Here is a 21171-nt window from a genome sequence, read left to right as displayed (position 1 = left end):
GAATTAGGACCTTGTTAATTCTGTATGGTAGCATTTTATTCAGTCAGACATGGTGCTTTCTGGATGTTAACGCCTGTTCTTAAATAATTGTGTAGGTAGTGAAGTCAAAGGCTCCAGAACAAGAAGGGAGTATATTATTTCCATTTTTGAAGGAAGTACCTGAGACCAGCCAAATTATTCTGCAGAACTCTGATCAACAAGGTAAACAAAAGAAAACAGGAGTATTCTGTAGCTTGTAGAATTTAACTGGGTTGTATTTAAACATCTGTTAGAAGGGTCAAAAGAAAAATAGCTGTCCTCTGACCTACAGTTCAAGTAATTGATCTCTGTTCAGGGTGCGCTGTGCGCATGTGCTCCATGTGTATGAGACTGGAATATTTTTCACTGGCAGTGTCCATTGGTCCCAGCCCCGTGCCTTTCTCCTCCTCATGCTCCCAACTGAAGGCATAAGGGGCAGTTTAGACCAGCTACTTTTCCAGTTTTTTTCTGCTGCCCGTGGTGTGAGACTGCACTTCCTCAGCATCCACAGCTTTAGCTAGCATTTGTTTTTTTACTAATTGTAGATAATAGTTTTACCTGTCTTAGTTCATTCAATAGCAAGTGTAGTTTTAGTAGAGCCAGGGGCCCCCTGATGCCCTCCTGGGGTGGCTACCATGCCCAAGCCCTGCCCAGGATTCAAAATCTCTGTGGTCTGCCCATGGGCCTTCCCAGCCAGTGATGATCATGATAGTTGTGTATATTGCCTCAGTGAAACTCATATCCCCTCCAACAGCAATGTGTGCTGGTCATTCCCTTGAACAACCCATCAATCCCATGAATTCAGGCTTAGAAATTCCTGATGGATTGTTCAGTGAAACCCCAATCTCACCTGGCTTTTCTGACCCCCCACTGTACATTGAGCAGAGGTACCAAAAAGTTTCTCTTGAACATGGTTGCCCTGGGCTCCGGGACTGCTGGGAGCAGAGCTGAGGGCTTTAACAAACCAGGCAGACCTGAAGAGGGAGAGCAAACACTCTCTCACAAGAAAGATGAGAAATCCCCTTCTAAATGCTCATTTGGGAAGACCTCCTCTCCAGCATCCTCAATGTCAAGGGAGACTCCATGCCCCAGCACTGGTGTGTTAGAGAGCACAGTATCAGTTCTGTGACACCATCAACCAGCCAAGTCACAGTAAGACCACCAAGACTAATGGCACCGCCCATTGACACAGGGCCTTGTACTACTCTGATGAATCCATGATCAGTGGGAGAGTTTCATCAGCCTTATCAAGACAAGAGAAGTCAGCCCTGATGGACGCTCAAAAATCTTATGGGCACCTTCCCACTCCCACAGAAGAGATTATGTGGCCCAAGGACAGTGGCACCCTTCTCTGTGGGGACTGCTGTTTTACCCCTATGATCCCTCACATTGGACTTGGGGTCCTTTGGATCTATGTATGATCCATCTGGAATACAGATGGACAGAATGGGAGTTGAGACAGGCATCCCCTTATGGAAAAGAACCTCAGCCCACTGAGAAGCACTCTGAGGAGGAGGATCAACCAGGTGGAGCCGGCTGTCCCTGCTGAATTATTATTGTCCTCACCAGATGAGGTGGTCACATCACCACTGGGTGACTATAGACAATTCCAAGATCCCCTCCTGAGGAGAACTGCAGATAGATGCCCCCTGGAGGAAGTACAAGAAATTCCTCACAAGTTATTGGATATCCTCCACAGTGCACGTCCTAATAAAGTGGCACTGCCAATCAATAAGACCATCTTAGAACCTGCCAAGATAGTCTGTGATTCTCCAGACAGTTGGCACGCCTACTCCAAAAAGATGGAGAAGAAATATTTTTGTACTAAATGAGTGGTGGACTCAGAAGATACTTCCCGTTAGATGGCAACATCTTTGGTTATGAGATGGGGTTCCCAGTTCCAGTCCTCCCAGAACTCCCACAGAAGTTCAGTCCACCATGAACGATTTGCCTTTCAAGAGAAATAACCTATTCAGTGAGAAAACAGATAAATCATTATATTCCCTCAAGGACTAATCCTCTCAGCATGCACCATCCAGGAGTGCAGAATACTCTATTAGAAAGCCTCAGCAGACATTTTTTCACAGAGCACAAGTGGGAGCCACATGACTTGGTGATATGGTGTCTTTTTCAACAGTGGAGATTCTCACTGCATCTCAAGAGACCTAGGAATGCCCAGGCTTCTGCTCCTGAGCAGCCAGGAGTCACAATGCCAGAGGGGATGCATTTCTGTTACGTTGGTCAGAACTGCTGATGTACGTATTCCTGCCCATCCCTCTCTTACCTCAAATCCTGAGGGAGATCAAACGAGACAAAATGTCGATGATCCTAGTTGCTCGTGGGTGGCCGAGGCAGTTCTGTCTAATTCACCAGTGTTGTCCAGGTGGCCTCTCACCGTGCATCTGTATCCAGTTCTTCTTGGATCTATTGAGCTGCAGGCAAGGGCAAGATCCTTCATCCCAACCCCTCATATCTCCATTTAACAGGCTGGTATTTGGGTAAATGACAAATTTAGGGCAGTTGTGCTTGAAAACTGTTCAATCTATCCTTAGCAATAGCAGAAAAGACACCACAAATGGAAAAGATCCTCGATATAGTGCCAGCATCATTGAATACCCCTGGGGTTCCAAGGTCATGGCTATTCTGAACTACTTCCTCTTTCTAAAAACATCAGAGCTGCCTCTCAGCTCCTTGTAAGTGCACCTGGCAATCATTAGCACCTTTCATCTTCTGGTGGACAACCATTCAGTCTTTGCCCATACTGCTACAGTAAGGTTTCTGAAGGGGAATTGTCAGAATCTTTCCTCCAGTACTTAAGCCTACCCCAATGGGACCTCCAATCTAGTTCTGTCAGCATTAACAAATTCTCCATTTGAATCTTTAGCCTCATGTTCCTTGCTCATCTGTCTATGAAGGTTGCGTTTCTAGTTGCAGTCATCTCAGCCAGAAGAGTAGGTAAGCCGGGAGGATCTTTCTGGTGGATCCTCTCTCTATATGGTCTTCTACCAGCGTAAGATTTTCCTCGAGGTTACATCCTAACTTCATGCCAGAAGTCTTGGAATTCCATCTGAAGTGGGTCATCCACCTACCTGTCTTCAATCCAAAGTACCATGCTACCAGAGAAGCTACACTCTGGATGTCAATCCAGCCTTGGCATTCTACCTGCAGAGAACAAAATCCTTCAGGGAATCTCATTAACTCTCTCTCTTTTTACTGAATGTATGAGAGAGGAAGCAAAGATGGATTTCAGGATGCATCCTGCTTTGCTATGACTTGACAGTGACCCCTCACAAGGTGTGAGAGCCCACTCAATCAGAACCCAGGCACCATCAGTAGCTTCACTTCATGATGTTCCCCTTCTGGAAACCTGTAAAGTGGCAACATGGGGTTCTGTTCATACCTTTGTGAAACATTATGCCCCAGCACAAGCATCTCCTGTAGACAAATCTTTCAGCAGAGTGGTCTTCCAATCTGTGCTACAACAAGGTTCCTCGCATCTGCTTTCTCAACAAACACTGCTTGTGAATCACCTTGAGTACAATACACACTGAGACCATACCTTAAAGAAAGTCCAGTTACTTACTTGGTACAGTAACTGGAGTTCTTCAAGATATGTGGTCCCTACATATGTGCCACTACCAGCCCTCCTTCTCCTGTGCTTCAAGTCCTTATCCTAAGGTTCTTCACAGTAGGAGGAACTAGAAAGCTGATCAGTCCACACTGCCCCTTATGCCCTCTGCTCAGAGTACAAGGAGGAGATGCGCACAGGCACAGACCAGCAGACACTGCTTATGAAAAATCTTTCAGTCTCAGGTTCATGGAGCAAGTGCGCTCATTGAATGGAATACACGTGGAGGCCACACATCTCAAAACTCCAGTTACTATACAAGGTAAGTAAGCAGACTTTTAAAACGTACATAATTATTTTTCACCAAAACAATTGCTTCTGTACTAGTATTGTTAGTGTACTTCTGTGGTGATAATTACACTGTTATCACTACCTTCCTTAAATACAACAGAAGTATGGCACGAGTCAGGAAGACCAGGATGGCACTATTATATATCTGACATTGAGTTAAAGGGTATATTATATTTAAGGGTATTATATTTTACTAGTACTGCTGTTCTAAGACGAAAATAGCTTAGTAATCGCTTTGATGATAAAAATGTTTGAAGCTAAGTTCTGTCCTCATCTGCTCATGTGTGGCTCTTATTAAAGTGAATGATAACAATGCATAGATCTGGCAAGGACTTCAGCTTACCTCACGAATATTTGATGAAGTTGATGTAAATCATGAAAATTTCCTTTTTATTCTCACGATGTGCAGATTTTAATAGTGTGCAAAATAATACACATACCATGGCAGAAATCATAGAGCAACTCCAAGGATTACCTGACCTTCTAGTGTCCCCTGAAACCTTTGGTTAAATTGGCTTCGATGGTCTGTATAAGCAATGAAAGGACTTCTCTCCCTTCTTGCTGTTTTCAGGACTGAAATTGCTTTAGATAGCAGTTGCGGAAAACAAAACAACCCTGAGTGGAAGTAGAAATTGAACTTGTAATAAGTTGGGAGATTCTTCACCCATAATATAACTTAAGTGTTAACTTAAAACTAAACAAGAGAGCAGCCATACATTGAGTTATGTATAGAATGTAGATATTTAATTTCTTAGTAATGTTGAAATTCTTCATGTGCTGTAGAGCCCACATAGAACTGATGTTGCTGAGAAAGTCAAACAATACAAAATAACTTAAACATGTGTGATGTATGTAAAAGCTCATGATGAATTTGAGATTTAAAAATGTAGGATTCTGACTGGGAGAAAAATGTCTTTAATTATGCACCAGTGTGTTAGAGGACATTCAGATGAAGTATACCACACCAACAGCTTTTAAATACTAATAGCATTTCAGCTAAAAACCCTCTTAATTTATCACCATAGAAAATGGAACTCAAACTAGCTTTGATCAACCAGCCTTTAAAGCGATTAATGAATTAATTTAAAAATCCATTTGGTCACCGAGTTCACTTCTACCCGGTAATCAGTTTTCTTTTCACAGTGTCATATTTCTTGTTTTGTTTCTATTCTGCCATCCACTCTAGAGTCACCCAGCCGTGCCAGTGTTCCGCTTAAGGTTCGGAACTCCTGGCGACGCTCACAGTTTTTCTCACAGTCAGGTAAATGATGCGCTGGGAGTAGCTGCACCTTTCCCGCTGCGCTGAGTAGTAGATGTCTTAAAATGTGTACTGGGGCAAAAGCTGATGATCACTGGTACTTATTTCCACTGTCTGCTTTCATAGAAAGTGCCTATTCCTGTTGCACAGTTGGCAAAGAGCTATTGGATTACACGCAGATGTAATGCTTTGGTTTCACTCACCAAAATAATAATTTTCCTTTAAATTTCTTTTTACTTTACATCTGTTTTTAAGCAGTTTAGTGCAAAGGCACTTAATAGAAAATGGCAGTGGTTCTCTTGGTAATTGTGACACTTGAATAGTGTTTTCCCTTGACATATCCTACCCTTGCTCTGCTTTTTTTCTTTCACCACATTGAATAGTGAAGGGAAAGTTCAGTTAAATTTGATATCACTCTTTTCAGACACTGCTAATGACTGTGACCAAAAGTAGTTGTCAGTAGCTAGTGGTAGCTTAGAACCTACTGTTGATGTTATGCTCTTTGTAGCCATATCAAAAGTATTTTTAGTGGTGGAGGGTACAGTCTATTTCTCTGATCTGTTGTATCGTAATTTTTCAATGCTGCTAGTTGTGGGGCAGGTATTGTTATACAGTTGAATTGATAGTTTCCTCTTTATATAGCTGTGACTAGGCTTTTTATTTCAAGTTAAGATAAAGCATATTTGACAGTCTTAATATTTTGGGGAATTAATTTTTGTTTTTTTCCTTTTGCAGTGGATTCTGATAATAGTGACAAGTCAAATGTAAGTAACTTTGCACTGTTTTTAATAGCAAAATATTAGTATGTTTAGTGTAAAGATTTGCATGAAGATACAACTAAATCAGTGATTTTTTTGAAAACCCTTTCAAAATAGACTCAGACAGGAAAGAGAAAACTCAGCTTTTTTAACTGAAAGAAAAGAAATATGATCCAAAACACTTCATACAGTTTTAAACAAACATGGGGCTAAGTTCTGTCCTCAGTTACACCTGTGCAATCCCATCAGCATCAGTGGCAGTGCCGTCCAGAGGGAGGGAAAGTGAAGCAGTTTGCCCCAGGCCCCACAGGGGCCCCCAGGAGAGTTTTTTGGGTGCCCTGGAATGGGGTCCTTTACTCGCTCCAGGGGCCCCAGAAAACTCTTGCGGGACCCAGGCCCCTGGAGCATCTTCCGCAGCAATTCTGTGGCGGGAAGACCTCAGGCCTCCTGAATCCTCTGGGCGTCCCTAATCAGTGGAGTTGCACAGGTCTAAACTAAGAGCAGAGTTTTCCCCTTAACTAGGAAAAATGCAGTATTATGCTGTGTGGATTCACTTTGGCCTGGCTCCTACATACATGCCTAACTTTGAGAATGAATAGTTCCATTAGTTCTAGGATTCCGTGACTGTTTGTATGTTCCTTCTGATTACTTGCAAATAAATTATTACATACAAGAAATGATCAACAGATCAGAATCCATTACGCCTCAAGGAAACGCACATATATTTGAACACAGCACATCCTGTATTCCAGTACTGCTTGTCATCTGAAAATAGACATTTTTTCTCATTTGAGAATGCATAGGACTCATAATGTAGAGTAATTAGATATTTACATCATCAGGCCTCAGCTTCTGAAGAAAAAAGTTTAGCACATCACATAATGGATCCCTTATCTGTCTGGGGCCCATGGATGTTGTTGCAGTATAAATAATACTTTAAGCCAAGACTTTTTGAGATTGGATATTGTGTCCAAGATCTGAAATGTGTGAACATTGTTCTGATAATTTATTTTGATAGTTGTGACATCAGAGGATTATTTTCAGGAAAAATAAGCATTTGGTTATTTTTCTTTACTAAATTGGTATATTTGTATATGTAGATCAATGCCCCTTGGAATTTCTTCTCAATTTCTTCTTTTCTCCTGTTCTACCTGATGTTTTCCTAGTTCTTATTTGCAAATTAAATGATTTTTCTGTGACCTGTATATATTGCAAAAATAAAACCATTTCCAGTTGATGGTGTAGCTAGGAATGCTGTTAGCTAACCATGAGAAGTACTGTAAAATTGAAGCAATTATAAATCTGAATTCCACTTGTAGCTTAACATTTTCACGTGATTGGTAGAACAGCTTAAGTGACTACATTGTGCAACTTTTTAAGGTTGTCTTGTGATGTATATTATTAGATTCTAATAACCTCATTCAATTTATCTAAGTGTTTCAGTTTCTGGTCCTGGGATCCAGAAGAGGAGCGAAAGCGACAGGAAAGATGGCAGCATGAACAGGAACGCTTGCTTCAGGTACTTGTGCTACTAAATTTCTTCCCACTATTGCTTACTTGTTTTTCAGTTGAATTGTCACTCTTGTTAGAGCTTGAGCAGCACAGTTCACTTCATGACTGTTTTAATTTTAGTTTCAAAATTGAATATTTTATATTTATCAGATAAACCTAAAATTGCTTGAAAATACTGAACACATGAAATAATTCAATTGGTTAAAATGTAAAAAAAATATTTAAATTTATTGTTTAAAAATATTTCTGCCCAATTTATGTATAAAAAAAACAGAAATTAATTATTTAATATAATAATTTAATTCTTAATTTGTGGCAAATGCTTGTAAAACTTACTGTTTTGTCAAGCATGTGAAAGAGTAAGTCAATTTTATTTCTTAAAGGAGAGGAGTTAAATGTATAGGTATAAATCAAGTGATTTTTTTGGTTTATGAAATACCTTGTCATGCCTAATAGTTTTAAATGATAGAATTTAATAAATATATACTTCATGAAAACATATTATCTATAAAAATACATTTGCATCATTTGCTTTTCTTTAGCTTAATTCAAAACCATGCCATTGTTCAGTATAGGATTTGTTTTCAGAGGCATGCTGTTTTTTAAAATACAAAAGTAAAACATTGTGAAACAGCATCTGGCTTAATGTGAGTTGATGTGTGGCTATCCACATATATAATGGCTATGGTCTTAACTCTTTTATGGGTTCAGTTCTCAGTGTTATGTTTTGCTTCTGTCAACTAGGATTGTGTACAATATGTGAACTTGTAAATCAGTTCCATATATAATGACCTTTCCTAATCAGCATGTGCTCTGTGCCCAGATCATATTTACAGTTAGAGATGGGCTGACTAATAAATCCCTGTGTATACACATGTATACAGCTTTCACTGATTCCACCCTGTTCTAAACCCAGTCGTAAGTTACCTGTGAACCACCATACTTGGGTGGTAAGATGGTAAAAGTAACTAGAAACACATCTCGGATGAGGATGGAGAACACTGAACACCTCTTGCTCTTTGGTACTCAACTTAGTTCCCCTGACTACCAACTCATTAAGAGCAAAGTGCTAGAATCTCTCCAAAACTTTTCCACAAATCCTGGGGGAAGGAGAAAGAAAGGTGGTTTGTTTTTTGTTGGGTGTTTTGTTTTGTTTTCTGGTGTCAGGTGGGACTTCCACGTTTATCTTGTTTTTAACCAGAACATTAGTTCAGGGATTAAGGAATAGCTACCAAATACATACCATACATTAGGTCTATATTTAAAGCACCCAAAACATAAGCTGTGTGTTGATTAATTGCTTTGATAGTTTTTCTTGAAGACTGTGCATATGAGAACACTGTTTACAAGCAATTTGTTAGATTTTGTAGACTGTAGCTTACAGTTGCCCTAATTTAAGAAGACCAAGCTAAATGTCTCCATTATAAAGTGGCTTCTGGAAACTTTCTCTGTACAGCTTAGTAGTATAATAAGCAATGTACGAGACTTGGGGGGCCAATTTCCTGTCCTGGCTGAGCAAACCATAGTGCCACTATTTTCCAATCTGGAAAAAGAGAGAAATTGAAACTTCCTCGTGTCACTCAACAGTGAGCCAAGAGAGCAACACTGACTGGCTCCAAGGAAGTCTTGTTTGTTCTTTTTCCTAACAAGAATGATGGCACCAGGAGAGAAGGTTGAGATGGAGGGTAATAAAAATGCAGGTTTACATATTTAAGAATGGATTGCTTTTGAACAGTATTTCCTTCTTGAGCTTAGTCTCTTTATACCTCATAGATTGCATGGTTTGCCTGGTTATCAAATTGATAATAAATTTCTTATGGGTCAGGGTTTTGTGTTCTTGGTATTTTCAACCTTCATTTTGCACAATACTTTTGAGGAAGGAGGTTGCAACCAAAGTGCAGTGGAAACAGTGTGACTTGGCTGTTCCAGTACAGAGAAAACAGTTTTGACACCACAGCATTTTAAAGAGCTCTTTAAGAGATTCTTTTTTGATTCTGAACACATTCAGGGCTGGGGAGATTTCTCAAGAAATAATCCCATCCAGGAAGAAAACCAACTCCTCAGCTAATCATAATCTTATCCACTTCAGACCTTTATACATTGTCTATTTATCTTATAAACCTACATGGTTTTTCATCTTTCATTAAATTGTACTAGTAGCAGCTTATCTTTATTAGATTAGTGCCAAAGCTAATATTTGCGAAGCCAGTTAAACTCAGCAGCTATTTTAGCCAATGATTAAAGCAAAATCTGTGTTTTAAATATATTGGAGTGTTTTGATAGCTTTTTTTTCAGAACTGTTCAGCTCTTCATAAGCTATGGTTGTTTTTAAATGCTGAAAATTTCATTTTGAACAGTATCTAGCATTTGAAAACTCCTAACTAGTCAGACTTGATATAGCACTTTGTGTCCCTGGTGCTTTACAATAAACTAAGAGCACTAAACAATATAAAACTCCCCTGTGGGGAGGGGAAGGGAGAAGGGAAGAGAAGTTTGTTTATGTTCTTGTTTTTACATTGCATGCATGTTTTCTGATGAACCAGTTTCTAGTGGGTCCAGTTTCCTGATACATAGCAGATATTGCAGAACATAAACACTGTCTTTTAACCATTGAACTGAAACAGACAAAAAGAATCCCCTATTCAGTTTCCGATTGAATAGATTGTACTGAAATTTTGTACAGGAGAAGTACCAGAAGGAGCAGAACAAGCTGAAAGAAGAATGGGAAAAAGCACAGAAAGAAGTTGAAGAGGAGGAGCGTAGATATTATGAGGAGGTATAATATTCAAAAGAAGCAAGTTTAAGAAGTAATCTTGCAGTTCTAGTGCAGGTGTATCTTACTTCTATGCATTTTTAAAATGTTTTACTAGTGGGACTGTTATTTTGAGACTAACCATTTACAATAATCCTTTATATGAGAGAATTTACATCTTGGCAGTGGAAATGTCAGAAGCTCACTGTCAGTTTAATTATTTTGAATTTCCATGCCCTTGTTTTGTCTTGTGCTCAAGTCATCCCTTCATCCTGTTTCAGTGGTGCAGTTAGCTTGGAAAATGTTTCTCTCTTAAGTTGTCTTGTCACGTTCATTGCATGTTTCTAATCATACTTTTATGTACTGTAGTTAGGCAGATTAACATTGGATAATCGGTGCTTGAGTAGTAAATGGCATACTCATGACCCTGATGAGAGGTAACTCATCTTTCTGAACTCTCTCTGCATTTCTCCTGCACCCATCACCATAATGTCTAGCCACCGTGCATTACTTAGAAAATAATTAAATGTTATTTTAGGAAATCTGTCTGTGCTACAGATGCAATGACATAGGAATGTACAAAAGAGGAGGCAGAAGAATTGGTTTAGGCGAGATTAAACAGGCATTCACAATATGACTGTGCATATCAATAAACACAAGCATGTAGTTGGCCAGCAGCAGCAATTGTGACTTCCCCAGTTTACCACCCATGATACACTGGAATTCATAATCATATAATGGGGCTGGTGGCGAAGTACATTAGAGAAAATTATGATGAACTGTGGAGACTTAGCAAAGCAAGGCAAATAGGCAGCACAGTGGCAGATGAAATTCAGTGTTGGCAAACTTAAAGAAATGAACATAGGAAGGAATAACTTGAGCTAATTCTATAATAATAATAATGTCCTAGTTGAAGAATGGAATAGAAGATAATACTGAAAAAATATTACAATGCCATTATATAAAATAGTAACACATCCTCACTTGAAATACAGGGTCCAGTTCTGGTTAACCCATCTCAAAAAAGATACAGCATGAGTACATAATGTTCAGAGAAACGCAATGAAAATTACTAGGGGCATGGAGCAAATTTAAAACTGAGAAAAGGAAAAACTTCTTACGGAATACACAACTATCAATTAAAATGCCCTGGCATTTGATATTGAGTCTAGTAGCTTAGTGTTGCACGTTCAGCAACTTTGAAGATCAGGCCACTTACCTAGTGATCTAAATATGGATTTTTAAGCCTAACTTTATACTCTTGCTTTTGAAGATATTACTCCTGGGGGAATTCTGCACCACTGTGCATGCAAAGAATTCATGTGTCCCACAGAATTTTATTTTTTTCTGCAGATAATACATACTGCCCCAGAAGTGCTGCTGTTCCACCTTTCGTCCACCAGAGGCCACTGTGGTGCTAGAACAGCTAACAGCATGAATGCAGCAATCTGTTCTGATGCCACAGCAGCCTCTGGTGGACAAAAGGTGGAACTGCAGCACATCTGGGGTGGAATTGTATTTTCTGTGGAGGGGGAAAAGAAATCTGTGCGCGTGCAGTGGCACAGAATTCCCCCAGGAGTAAAAGTTCATCACAGCACCTAGCCCATGGAGCCAGGTTAGGACAGAGTGGGGCACATGGGGCTGCTGGGGGGTCACAGACTGGGGTTTAGAATGCTAGTGGAGGAGGGCAGACAGGAAGCATGGGCTCAGGGGCTAGTGGGGTGACAGCATTTAGCCAGGAACTGAATGGGAGTGTCCACATAGGGATAGGGGAGGGGGGCTGAAGGGACAGGGATAGATGTGCCTGACTGAATAGAAGAGGCTTAGGATCAGCCAGGGTCTGCATGGGGGAGGCTCCCCAACTCCCTAAAAATCCTGTCTCTCCCCCGACAAAAACCTTCTCCCCACAACAACCCTCCAGGTTCACTCCAGGGTCTTTGGCTCTCCCTCACCTTCTCCATTGCCCCTGACACTCCCAAGCCTTTGTACTGCTTCTGAAAGGTGCAGGAAATACAATTCTGTATTGTAATTTAAGTGAATTATTCAAAGTTCTGTTTTAATATACTAGTAAGAAATCTATTTGTCAGAAAAAATTACCAGAATATTTTTTTTGGTCTACGTTGTTAGACATACTTGCTAACAGATATTTTAAATAAATTACCAAAATAATTGAAACTGGCATGCTTATATTGTATTATTTTGACAAAAAAAAATATGCAGACATTTGCAGAATGGTTTTTTAATAATTTGGCACAGAATTTTTAACGTTTTGGCATGGAATTCCCCCAAAAGTAAGGTCTTATCCAATGTTCCTTTGGCAAGCTTCATGCTTTTAATCTCTCCTTTTCCTCCTGCCTACTCCCACCTCTCATTTAGGAGCGCAAGATAATTGAGGATACTGTAGTTCCATTCACGGTTTCTTCAAGCTCTGCTGAACTCCTCTCCACGTCTTCCTCTGTCACTGAAGGAAATGGGACAATGGTGAGTGTCTGACAGAACTGGAGTGTAAATTAGGAGTTAATGAAAATGAGACAGTAAAGGCAAAAACTATGTTCAGGGGAGTTAGGTCATTCCCTTAAGATCAGTAGGGTCTAGGAATAGCATGAAAGGCAATTTGTTTCACGAACCACCCCATCTTACTTTTAAAAGCACTTCTCAGTAAAAATGTGCCCAGTTATATGCCTCTGAGCACTATACAGTGTGTAAATAAAGTGTATTATTATAAATACAGAGCCAAACCCCAAAGCAAACTACCACCATCCTATGTTAGATAAGAGCAGGGTTAAAGTAAAAGGGGTCAGAAGTTGCACAGCTCCCCATTAAAAGCAGATGAAGTGTTCCCCTTCCTCCCTCTGTCTCCAGTGAGCATTACTTCCCTCGTTGCTTCCCCTCTTCTTTGGCAGGCAGACGTCACCCTTGTATTTCAATCTACTTTGACCCCATGTAAAGGCCTAGGAAATCTAAAATTTGCCTTTAGAACATGGGACTACTTCTCTCTAAAGCAATATGGAAATAACACAGGAATGTTCAGACTTTGATCTTCCCATGGCTCCTGATGCATCCAGTGCCCAGCTGGAGAATGCGTTTCACAAAAGGCTAGCCTGACACATTCAACTGGGCCATGTCTCCAATGCTTAAAACGGGGTGTGGTTACTGCAAAACAGCTTGCTGTAAAATTCTAATAGAGACAAGGCACACTTCGTTTTTACCTCATTGAAGGTTGTCAGGATCAACACTTTAATCACCCCACATGGCTTTGACCTGAGCTAACTACTTTGAGGTAAAAAATAGTGGGTTGTCTCCACTAGGATTTTACAGTAAGATAGCTAACTTGAATTTGCAATCCTGCTGTAAAATTACCTTTTTTGTAGTGCAGACATCCTTGGGGGCCTGACTAAGTTCTGTCAGCCTCCCTGGGCTGCACAGATTCTCTGTAGTGCTGTGGGCTGTGGACCCACCCCAGCACACCTCCTACACCAGAACTTCAGGTGGTCTTCAAGAGGCAGCCTTATGACTACCTACCACAATACCTGCACTGGGGGGATCCTCCCATGGCTGGTTACAGAGGTTTTAGACTCCTTTATATGATTTGGCCCTTTTGCAAGCCATAGGGAGGCCAGACTGGGGGTGAGGAGTACATCCCCGGTACTTGACAGAAATCAAGAATAGCTATGTTTTGACTTCTGGGAGACTAGCAAAGTCTAGCTTGTAGTTATTGGTAAACTCTCAATCAGAGCCCCAGCATAGTGGCTTCTCTTCTCATTCTAATGGAGAAAGAGATGAGCATTTGTCATACTGAAGGCTCTCTGCTAGACAGTACCTTTAATTTATTACTGTATTTCAGCAGAGAGTCCTGTGCCACCTTATAGACTAACAGACGTATTGGAGCATGAGCTTTCAGGGGGGAAACCTCACCCACGAAAGCGCATGCTCCAATATGTCTGTTAGTCTATAAAGTGCCACAGGACTCTTTGCTGCTTTTACAGATCCAGACTAACACAGCTACCCCTCTGATACTGTATTTCAGTACTGAAGACCACTATATTCTATTCAATCACTGTATTTCTCTAGCAATGGAGCGTGTGAATAAATACTCATTTTGTTTCCCCTGGGATGTCTCAAAAACACCTCACCAGTGAACATGTATTAACCAGCTTTGTTTTTGAAGCTTAACTTTGAAGCCCGAGGAATTTTGTAACCGTGTTTTGAATGTCACGTTATCTTTCTGTAATGACAATCTTCTGATTGGCACCATGTATGGCTTCTGTGTTGAATAAATGCTGTACTCTCTGGAGAGGAAATGCCCTTCCATAATTTCCTTGTTATGAGTTTAGGATAATGATGTTAATTTTTCTAAACACTGTCCCAGTCAAATCCAAGTTCAGGGTCAGTAAGGTCAAATAACTTTTGTTTTATGTAACATTGTTCATTTTTCCTTGAAGGTATTTCCTTTATGTGTAACAAATACAGTACACTCAGGGACAGTCTGTATTGTTCTCATGCATGTTCTGAAGTTGGGTTCACAAGAAGATCTTCACTATTATCTCACTTTTTTTTGTAGACTATGATGGAACTGAGCAACTCTCATGAGGAAGAGAAACAAAAGGAAATTAAAAGACAGGAGAAATTACCCTGGGAGCAGGAGAGTGCATCATTAGCCAAAAACAAGAAAAGTGAGCCATGCCTGGAAAAGAAAAGGTGTGGGTTAAATCAAGGAATTTTAGACAAGTGATTGTACTCGTAAGGTTGTCATCTGGGCACGTAACAAAATTGTTTTTATGTATTGTGCTCAGACTGGGTGTGTGGAAGTGCTTGTAACCTCCATTCCTATACATTACACAGCTACTCTGGCCTGCAATCTCCCTTCAGCTGTTTTTCAACTCCTTCAATCTAAAATCAACCCAGAGATCCCTCACTCTTACCTGGATTCCACTTGCCCTTTTGAGGTCCCTCTTTTCTACTGGGAAGATGCAATGGAATGTATCAATTTTTATACTTTTTAAAACAATATTTGGTTATCTTTCCTAGCTTTTAGTTCCTCTCATCTGATTTCTTTATTCTTTTCCCAGTGTCTTTTCCACTTTCATCTGTCTTCTCTCTTCTTCTCTTCCCTTCTTTCCATTTTTCCCTTATTCTTGAAATCCTATCTGTCTCTCACTCTCCTCTTTTTTTCTGGTTCTCTATGATCCCTTTCTAAGGCTAGAAGGTAACACTGTGATCGTCTAGTCTGACCTCCTGCCTAGCAGGGGCCATGGAACTTCGCCAGAATAATTCCTAGAGCATATCTTTTTAAAAACATCCTATCTTGCCTTAAAAATGGTCTGTGATGAAGAATCACCATGACCCTTGGTAAGTTGTTCCAATGATTAATTACTTCCACCATTAAAATGTACACCTTATCTCCAGTCTGCATTTATCTAGCTTCAACTTCCAGCCATTTTTTTTGCTAGATTGAAGAGTCCATTATTAAACATTTGCTCCCTATGTAAGTACTTAAATACTGTAATCAAGTCACCTCTTAACCTTTTTTGCTAAGTTAAATAAGTGCTCCTTGAGTCTATCACTATAAGGCATGTTTTCTAATCCTTTAATCATTCCCATGGCTCTTCCCGGTACCCTCTCCAATTTACCAACAGCCGTCTTGAATTATGGACCCCAGAACTAGACCTGGTATCCCAGCAGCATTTGCACCAGTGCCAAATACAGAGATAAAAGAACCTCTCTATTCCTACTCAAGATACCTGTGTTTATGCATCCTAAGTTCATATTAGCTGTTTTGGCCATAGCATCACGCTGTGAGCTCATGTTCAGCTGATTAGCCACCATGACCACCAAATCCTTTCCAGAGTCACTGCTTCCCAGGTTAGAATCCCCCATCCTGTAAGTATGGCCTATGTTCTTTGTTCCCAGATATATACGTTTGTTTAGTGCCATCCCTCTGCTTTCGTCTTCATCCCTTCAGGAAGTTACCAAGGAAGATCGATGCCTCCTCCAGGGAGTTATGGGACCCCACTCCCCTTACTAGATATTCTGTATAGTTCTGGAACATTGCACTTACTCATGCTTGGGGTATAGGGTGCTGGAAGGCTGACGTTCCTACTGAGGCAGGGTTAAGGTTCTGATGTGTAGCCTGTGTTGTATAGTGGCTGTTCTAGTGGCGAAGTGGGCTTCTCTGGGTAGAGGAGTAAAAGATATTGTACTGCCGGGGCCATTTACTGCCTGCCAAGCACCCCTTTGTGGCCAGAAGTCGGTCCACGGCACCCTGTCTCTGTGGCTATCCTGTCTATTCAGGGCTCCTTGAAGAGCGCACAGTTCAAAAAGTAATTCAGACAATCCCAAGAGATTCCATTTATTTAATCTTCAGATGCACGCTGGCCCTCCAGGCTCCAACCCTCTTCCAGTGTCTCTCTCCCAGTAGTCCAACACACAGTCTTTCAAAACAGAACACAAACTTGTGCAGACTTCGCCCCAGTTTCAGCTGGGCACAGCCCCCTCCTTTTTGAGAGATGTCTGTCTGTCTGTCTGCTTCCCAGTGCCTCCTGCATGGAGTTCGTCCTTCTTCCAGTCCCCAGGCCTTTCCAGGTAGGCCTCTCTCCCCTGCTTCTTGGGCAGGTCTCTCCCATGCCTCCCTGGCTAGAGAGCTTTCTTCAGCTTACTGTCAGGCTTCCATCTACCTCTGGCAGTCTCAGCTACTCTCTCACCAGGGCTTCCTGGCAGGTTCCTGCTGCCTTTTTATACTGTATTTAAATTACTTGATTCCCCTCCAGTGGGGCTCATCTGTAATCAGGGCTGGCTGAGACCCAGGCTCTCCAGCCCATGGGGAAGCCACTCTGCTGTTGCGGATATGTTTAGATACCTTCCCTTTTCATTTCCTGGCTTTTATGGCTGTCAGGTATGCTATGTATAGAGCAATCTTAACTCACAAGTACTGTAGTGTGCTTATATACTAATTTCCCAGGTTTCTTAGTTTAAGAAAGGATCTCCAACTTAGCAATAGCTCCTTTCACAGAGAACCAGGATCCTCACTCCCGAATTGGCTAAAGGGTTTGACAAGGAACAGGATTCTCAGTGCTGGTAGCCATTGCTTTCACAAAGACAAGGCGCTCCTGAGCAGGCTGAACATTTTACAAAGAGCAAGACCATTGACACAATAGCTGTTGCTTTGTCAAATATGCTATTCTACATGATGCTGTTACAGAAAGACTTTCAGGGCCTGTATGTGGCAGTATGTCAGACCAGCAAGGAGAGTCAGCATAGATTACCATCTCAATTTGTTGCCAATTCATGATTATTACCCACACCGATCTATTGTTGCTAACACAGGGAAACAAATATTTGGTGAGCATAAGAGGTTCACATACAAAAGTACAATAATGAAATGACACTCTAGCTAATATTCCTTTTAGCTTTGTGTATACAATGTGATTTGTTTTTATTAGCAGTGTAAATAAAGTGCCCACAGAACATCCAGAGACTATTCTTCAGAGGGAAAGTGAGCAGGATCACCAGGTGTCAGTGATGGAGCACAGCTCACCAGTCATATTGAATCTACCATTGACTCAGGGTAAGATTCCAAACAATCCAAAGAATTGGTTTTGTTTGTTTACATTTGTTTGTCAAGGAAATTTCGCAGGTTCATAAAGTGATTTAATCAAGAATATTAGTCAAATGAAATTACAAATTTCCAAAATAATTTAATCAGTGTTATTGCTGTGGGATTTAAACTTTTCCCAGCTTCAAAATCTGTTTAGTACAAGCGAAGATAAATGAGTTTAAGTGATAAGTGAACTTTGGATCCTTGGCATTATATGCCATGGAAGGCTGAGCACTTAACCTCCAGCTGAGAAGCTAAATAATCGAAGTCTGTGTGTGCACAATAGTTATCTAAAGTATATCCTGCAAATATTATTTAATGACAAAAAATTAATTAACACAGAGATAAGGTTGCCTAGTGATAGCTCGATCCCTTCCAGAACATTGAGTTAAGCAAAACTGAAACTTCTGAAAACGAGGAAATACAGTTAAGGTACCCATGCACCCTTAACTCTGCCCCCAGGAGCAGGCAATAGCCGCTGGGAATTAACTGCATGAACTCCAGCTGCAGTCACTATGTTAGGTGTAGCTGTATTGAATAGCAGAGGAATAAGTTGGAGCAACTTGGAAGATCAGTGATTGGGGATTAGTTTGAGGAGCATCATAGAGCTGTGATTGTGATATAAGAAGTTTGTTCTCAGATTTCCGCCAAGGATGGCTTTCACACTTCAGAGTTTCAAGAATCTATGAACTTAATGAAATGCTGTTTTTGTTTTCTGGGTTCTGTATCTCGGGAGCCCCTTGATCAAATGACCCCACATTTGGATCACTAACCCAACCCTACATTGCACTCCCATGAGGCACTGCAAATTTCAAGACAATTCATGTAAGCACACAGATTTTAGAGCACTAAGAAGGATTGTCCTTTTAACAAGAAGAAGGGCTTCCCAATCTTAGCTAGAGCAGAGCTGGTGCACCATTATAATATTATATGACATTAGAGGGAGAATCAAAGGGAAGAGCTCTACACATCCACCACCACCATCAGTCTTACTGCAGAGGGTGTGGGGAAGATTCCCGTCCTGAGTGATTTTTTTTTTTTTTTTAGGTGACAGATCTTAGGGACTGTCCCAGATTGAGGTGATGTTAGAAGCAGTTTTGGAACAAATAGATAAACTAAGCAGTAATAAATCACCAGGATGAGATTGTATTCATCCAAGTGTTGTGAAAGAATTCAGATATGAAATTACAGAACTACTAACTGTGGTATGTGATTTAAACTAGCCTCTGTACCAGATGACTGGAGAATAGCTACTGTGATGCCAATTTTTTTAAAAAGTCTCCAGAGGTGATCCTGGCAATTACAGGCCAGTAAGCCTAACTTCAGTACCAGGCAAACTGGTTGAACACAGTAAAGAACAGAATTATCAGACACATAGATGAGCACAATATGTTGGGGAAGAGTTAACACGGTTTTTGTTAAGGGAAATCTGCCTCACTAATCAGAATTCTTTGAGAGCGTCAACAAGCATGTGGACAAGGGTGATCTACTGGATATAGTCTACTTAGATATTCAGGGCTGTGGTCTACACTACCACACTAAATTGATCTAAGTTTCGCAACTTCAGTTACGTGAATAACGTAACTGATGTCGACGTAGTTAGATCCACTTACTGTGGTGGCTACACTGTGCTATGTCGATGGGCGAGTGTCTCCTGTTGACTTCCGTTACACTTCTCGGGGAGGTGGAATACACAGATCAATGAGAGAGTGTTCTCCCATCGATTTAGCATGTCTTCACCAGACCTGCTAAATTGACACTCGCTGCATTGATTGCAGCAGTGCCGATCTTCCGGTAAGTGTAGACATGCCCTCAGAAAGCCTTTGACAAGGTCCCTCATCAAAGGCTCTTACACAAAGTAAGTAGTAATGGGATAAGAGGGAAGATCCTCTCATGGATCAGTAACTAGATAAAAGATAGGAATAAATGATCAGTCTTCACAGTGGAGAGAGGTAAATAGCAGGGTCCCCAGGGATCTGTACTGGGACCAGTACTGTTCAACATATTCATAAATGATATGGAACAAGGGGTAAACAGTGAGGTGGTAAAAATTGCAAACAATACCAAGTTATTCAAGATAATTAAGTCCAAAGCTGACTGCAAAGAGGTGCAATGGGCTCTCACAAAATTGGGTGACTGAGGAACAAAATGGCAGATGAAATTCAGTGTGGATAAATGCAAGGTAATGCATATTGGAAAACATCTCAACTATACACACACAATGATTGGGTCTAAATAAGTTATTACCACTCAAGAAAGAGCTCCTGGAGTTGTCATGGATAGTTCTCTAAAAATGTCTGTTCAATGTGCAGTGGCAATTGAAAAAGCTAACAGAATGTTAGGAACCACCAGGAAATAGATAGAAAATAAAACAGAAATTATCGTAATACCGATATATAAATCCATGGTATGCTTACGCTGTGAATACTGCAGGCAGTTCTGGTTGCACCATCTCAAAAAAGATGTACTAGAATTGAAAAAAACTATAGAGAGAGGCAAAAAAAAATGATTAGGAGTATGGAACAGCTTCCATATGAGAAGAGATTAAAAAGACTGGGACTGTTCAACTTGGAAAAGAGATGCCTAAAAGGGATATGATAGAGGTCTATAAAATCACGAATGGCATTGAGAAAATGAATAAGGAAGTGTTATTTACCCTTCATTTAACACAAGAACCAGGAGTTACCCAATGAAACTAGTAGGCAGCAGGTTTAACACAAATATAGTGAAGTATTTCTTCACACAGTGCATAATCAGCCTGTGGACCTCTTTGCTAGGAGATGTTGTGAAGGCAAAAAGTATAACTGGGCTCATGGAGGAAGGGTCTATCCGTGGCTATTAGCTTGGATGGTCAGGGATGCACCCGCATGATCTGGATGTCCTTAAACCTCTGATTGCTAGAAGCTGGGACTGAATAACAGGGGATGGATCACTTGATAATTGCCATGTTCTGTTCATTCCCTCTGAAGCATCTGGCACTGGCTATGGTCGGAAGACAGGATTCTGGGCTAGACGGACCATTGGTCTGACCCAGTGTGGCCATTCTTATGTTCTCTGATTAACCATTTCTCCAACTCAGCTGTTTTCAAAAGCTATTCCTTCAATTATAGATATAGAGGTCAATTTTGTCTTCAGGTATCTTTTAAAGAACTCAGGTTAATGGAATTTAAAAATATATAATTTTTTATTATAAGCATTGCAGCCCAAACACTGAAGGGCAGTACAAGGTCCAGAGAGCTGGAGAGTGAAAACTTGCCTGTAAAGAAAAGTTAAATTGGCTGGTGTATTTTCCTTGTTTAATCTGAGATAAAAGAAAAAAGTAAACAATGTGATCGATGGTAAGGAAAAAAAAAAAAAAAA

General features: G+C 40.6%; 1 protein-coding gene across 6 annotated transcripts in view; it reads left to right on the top strand.

Annotated features, from left to right (window-relative positions):
* Positions 1 to 21171, top strand: part of LIMCH1 (LIM and calponin homology domains 1) — a 177144-nt gene that overhangs the window by 129348 nt on the left and 26625 nt on the right. For all 6 annotated transcript variants that reach the window (XM_075066499.1, XM_075066497.1, XM_032764988.2 and 3 more), the window contains 7 exons: positions 96 to 201; positions 5931 to 5959; positions 7389 to 7472; positions 10149 to 10241; positions 12594 to 12698; positions 14779 to 14915; positions 17657 to 17781. In XM_075066499.1, the coding sequence (XP_074922600.1) occupies positions 96 to 201; positions 5931 to 5959; positions 7389 to 7472; positions 10149 to 10241; positions 12594 to 12698; positions 14779 to 14915; positions 17657 to 17781 (679 nt within the window). The remainder of the gene's footprint in view (positions 1 to 95; positions 202 to 5930; positions 5960 to 7388; positions 7473 to 10148; positions 10242 to 12593; positions 12699 to 14778; positions 14916 to 17656; positions 17782 to 21171) is intronic.

Source organism: Chelonoidis abingdonii, chromosome 5 (genome assembly GCF_003597395.2).
Source record: "Chelonoidis abingdonii isolate Lonesome George chromosome 5, CheloAbing_2.0, whole genome shotgun sequence".
In the NCBI taxonomy this organism is placed as follows: domain Eukaryota; kingdom Metazoa; phylum Chordata; order Testudines; family Testudinidae; genus Chelonoidis; species Chelonoidis abingdonii.
Note: the sequence above shows the minus strand (reverse complement) of the source record. Positions and strands in the feature narration are given on the sequence as shown.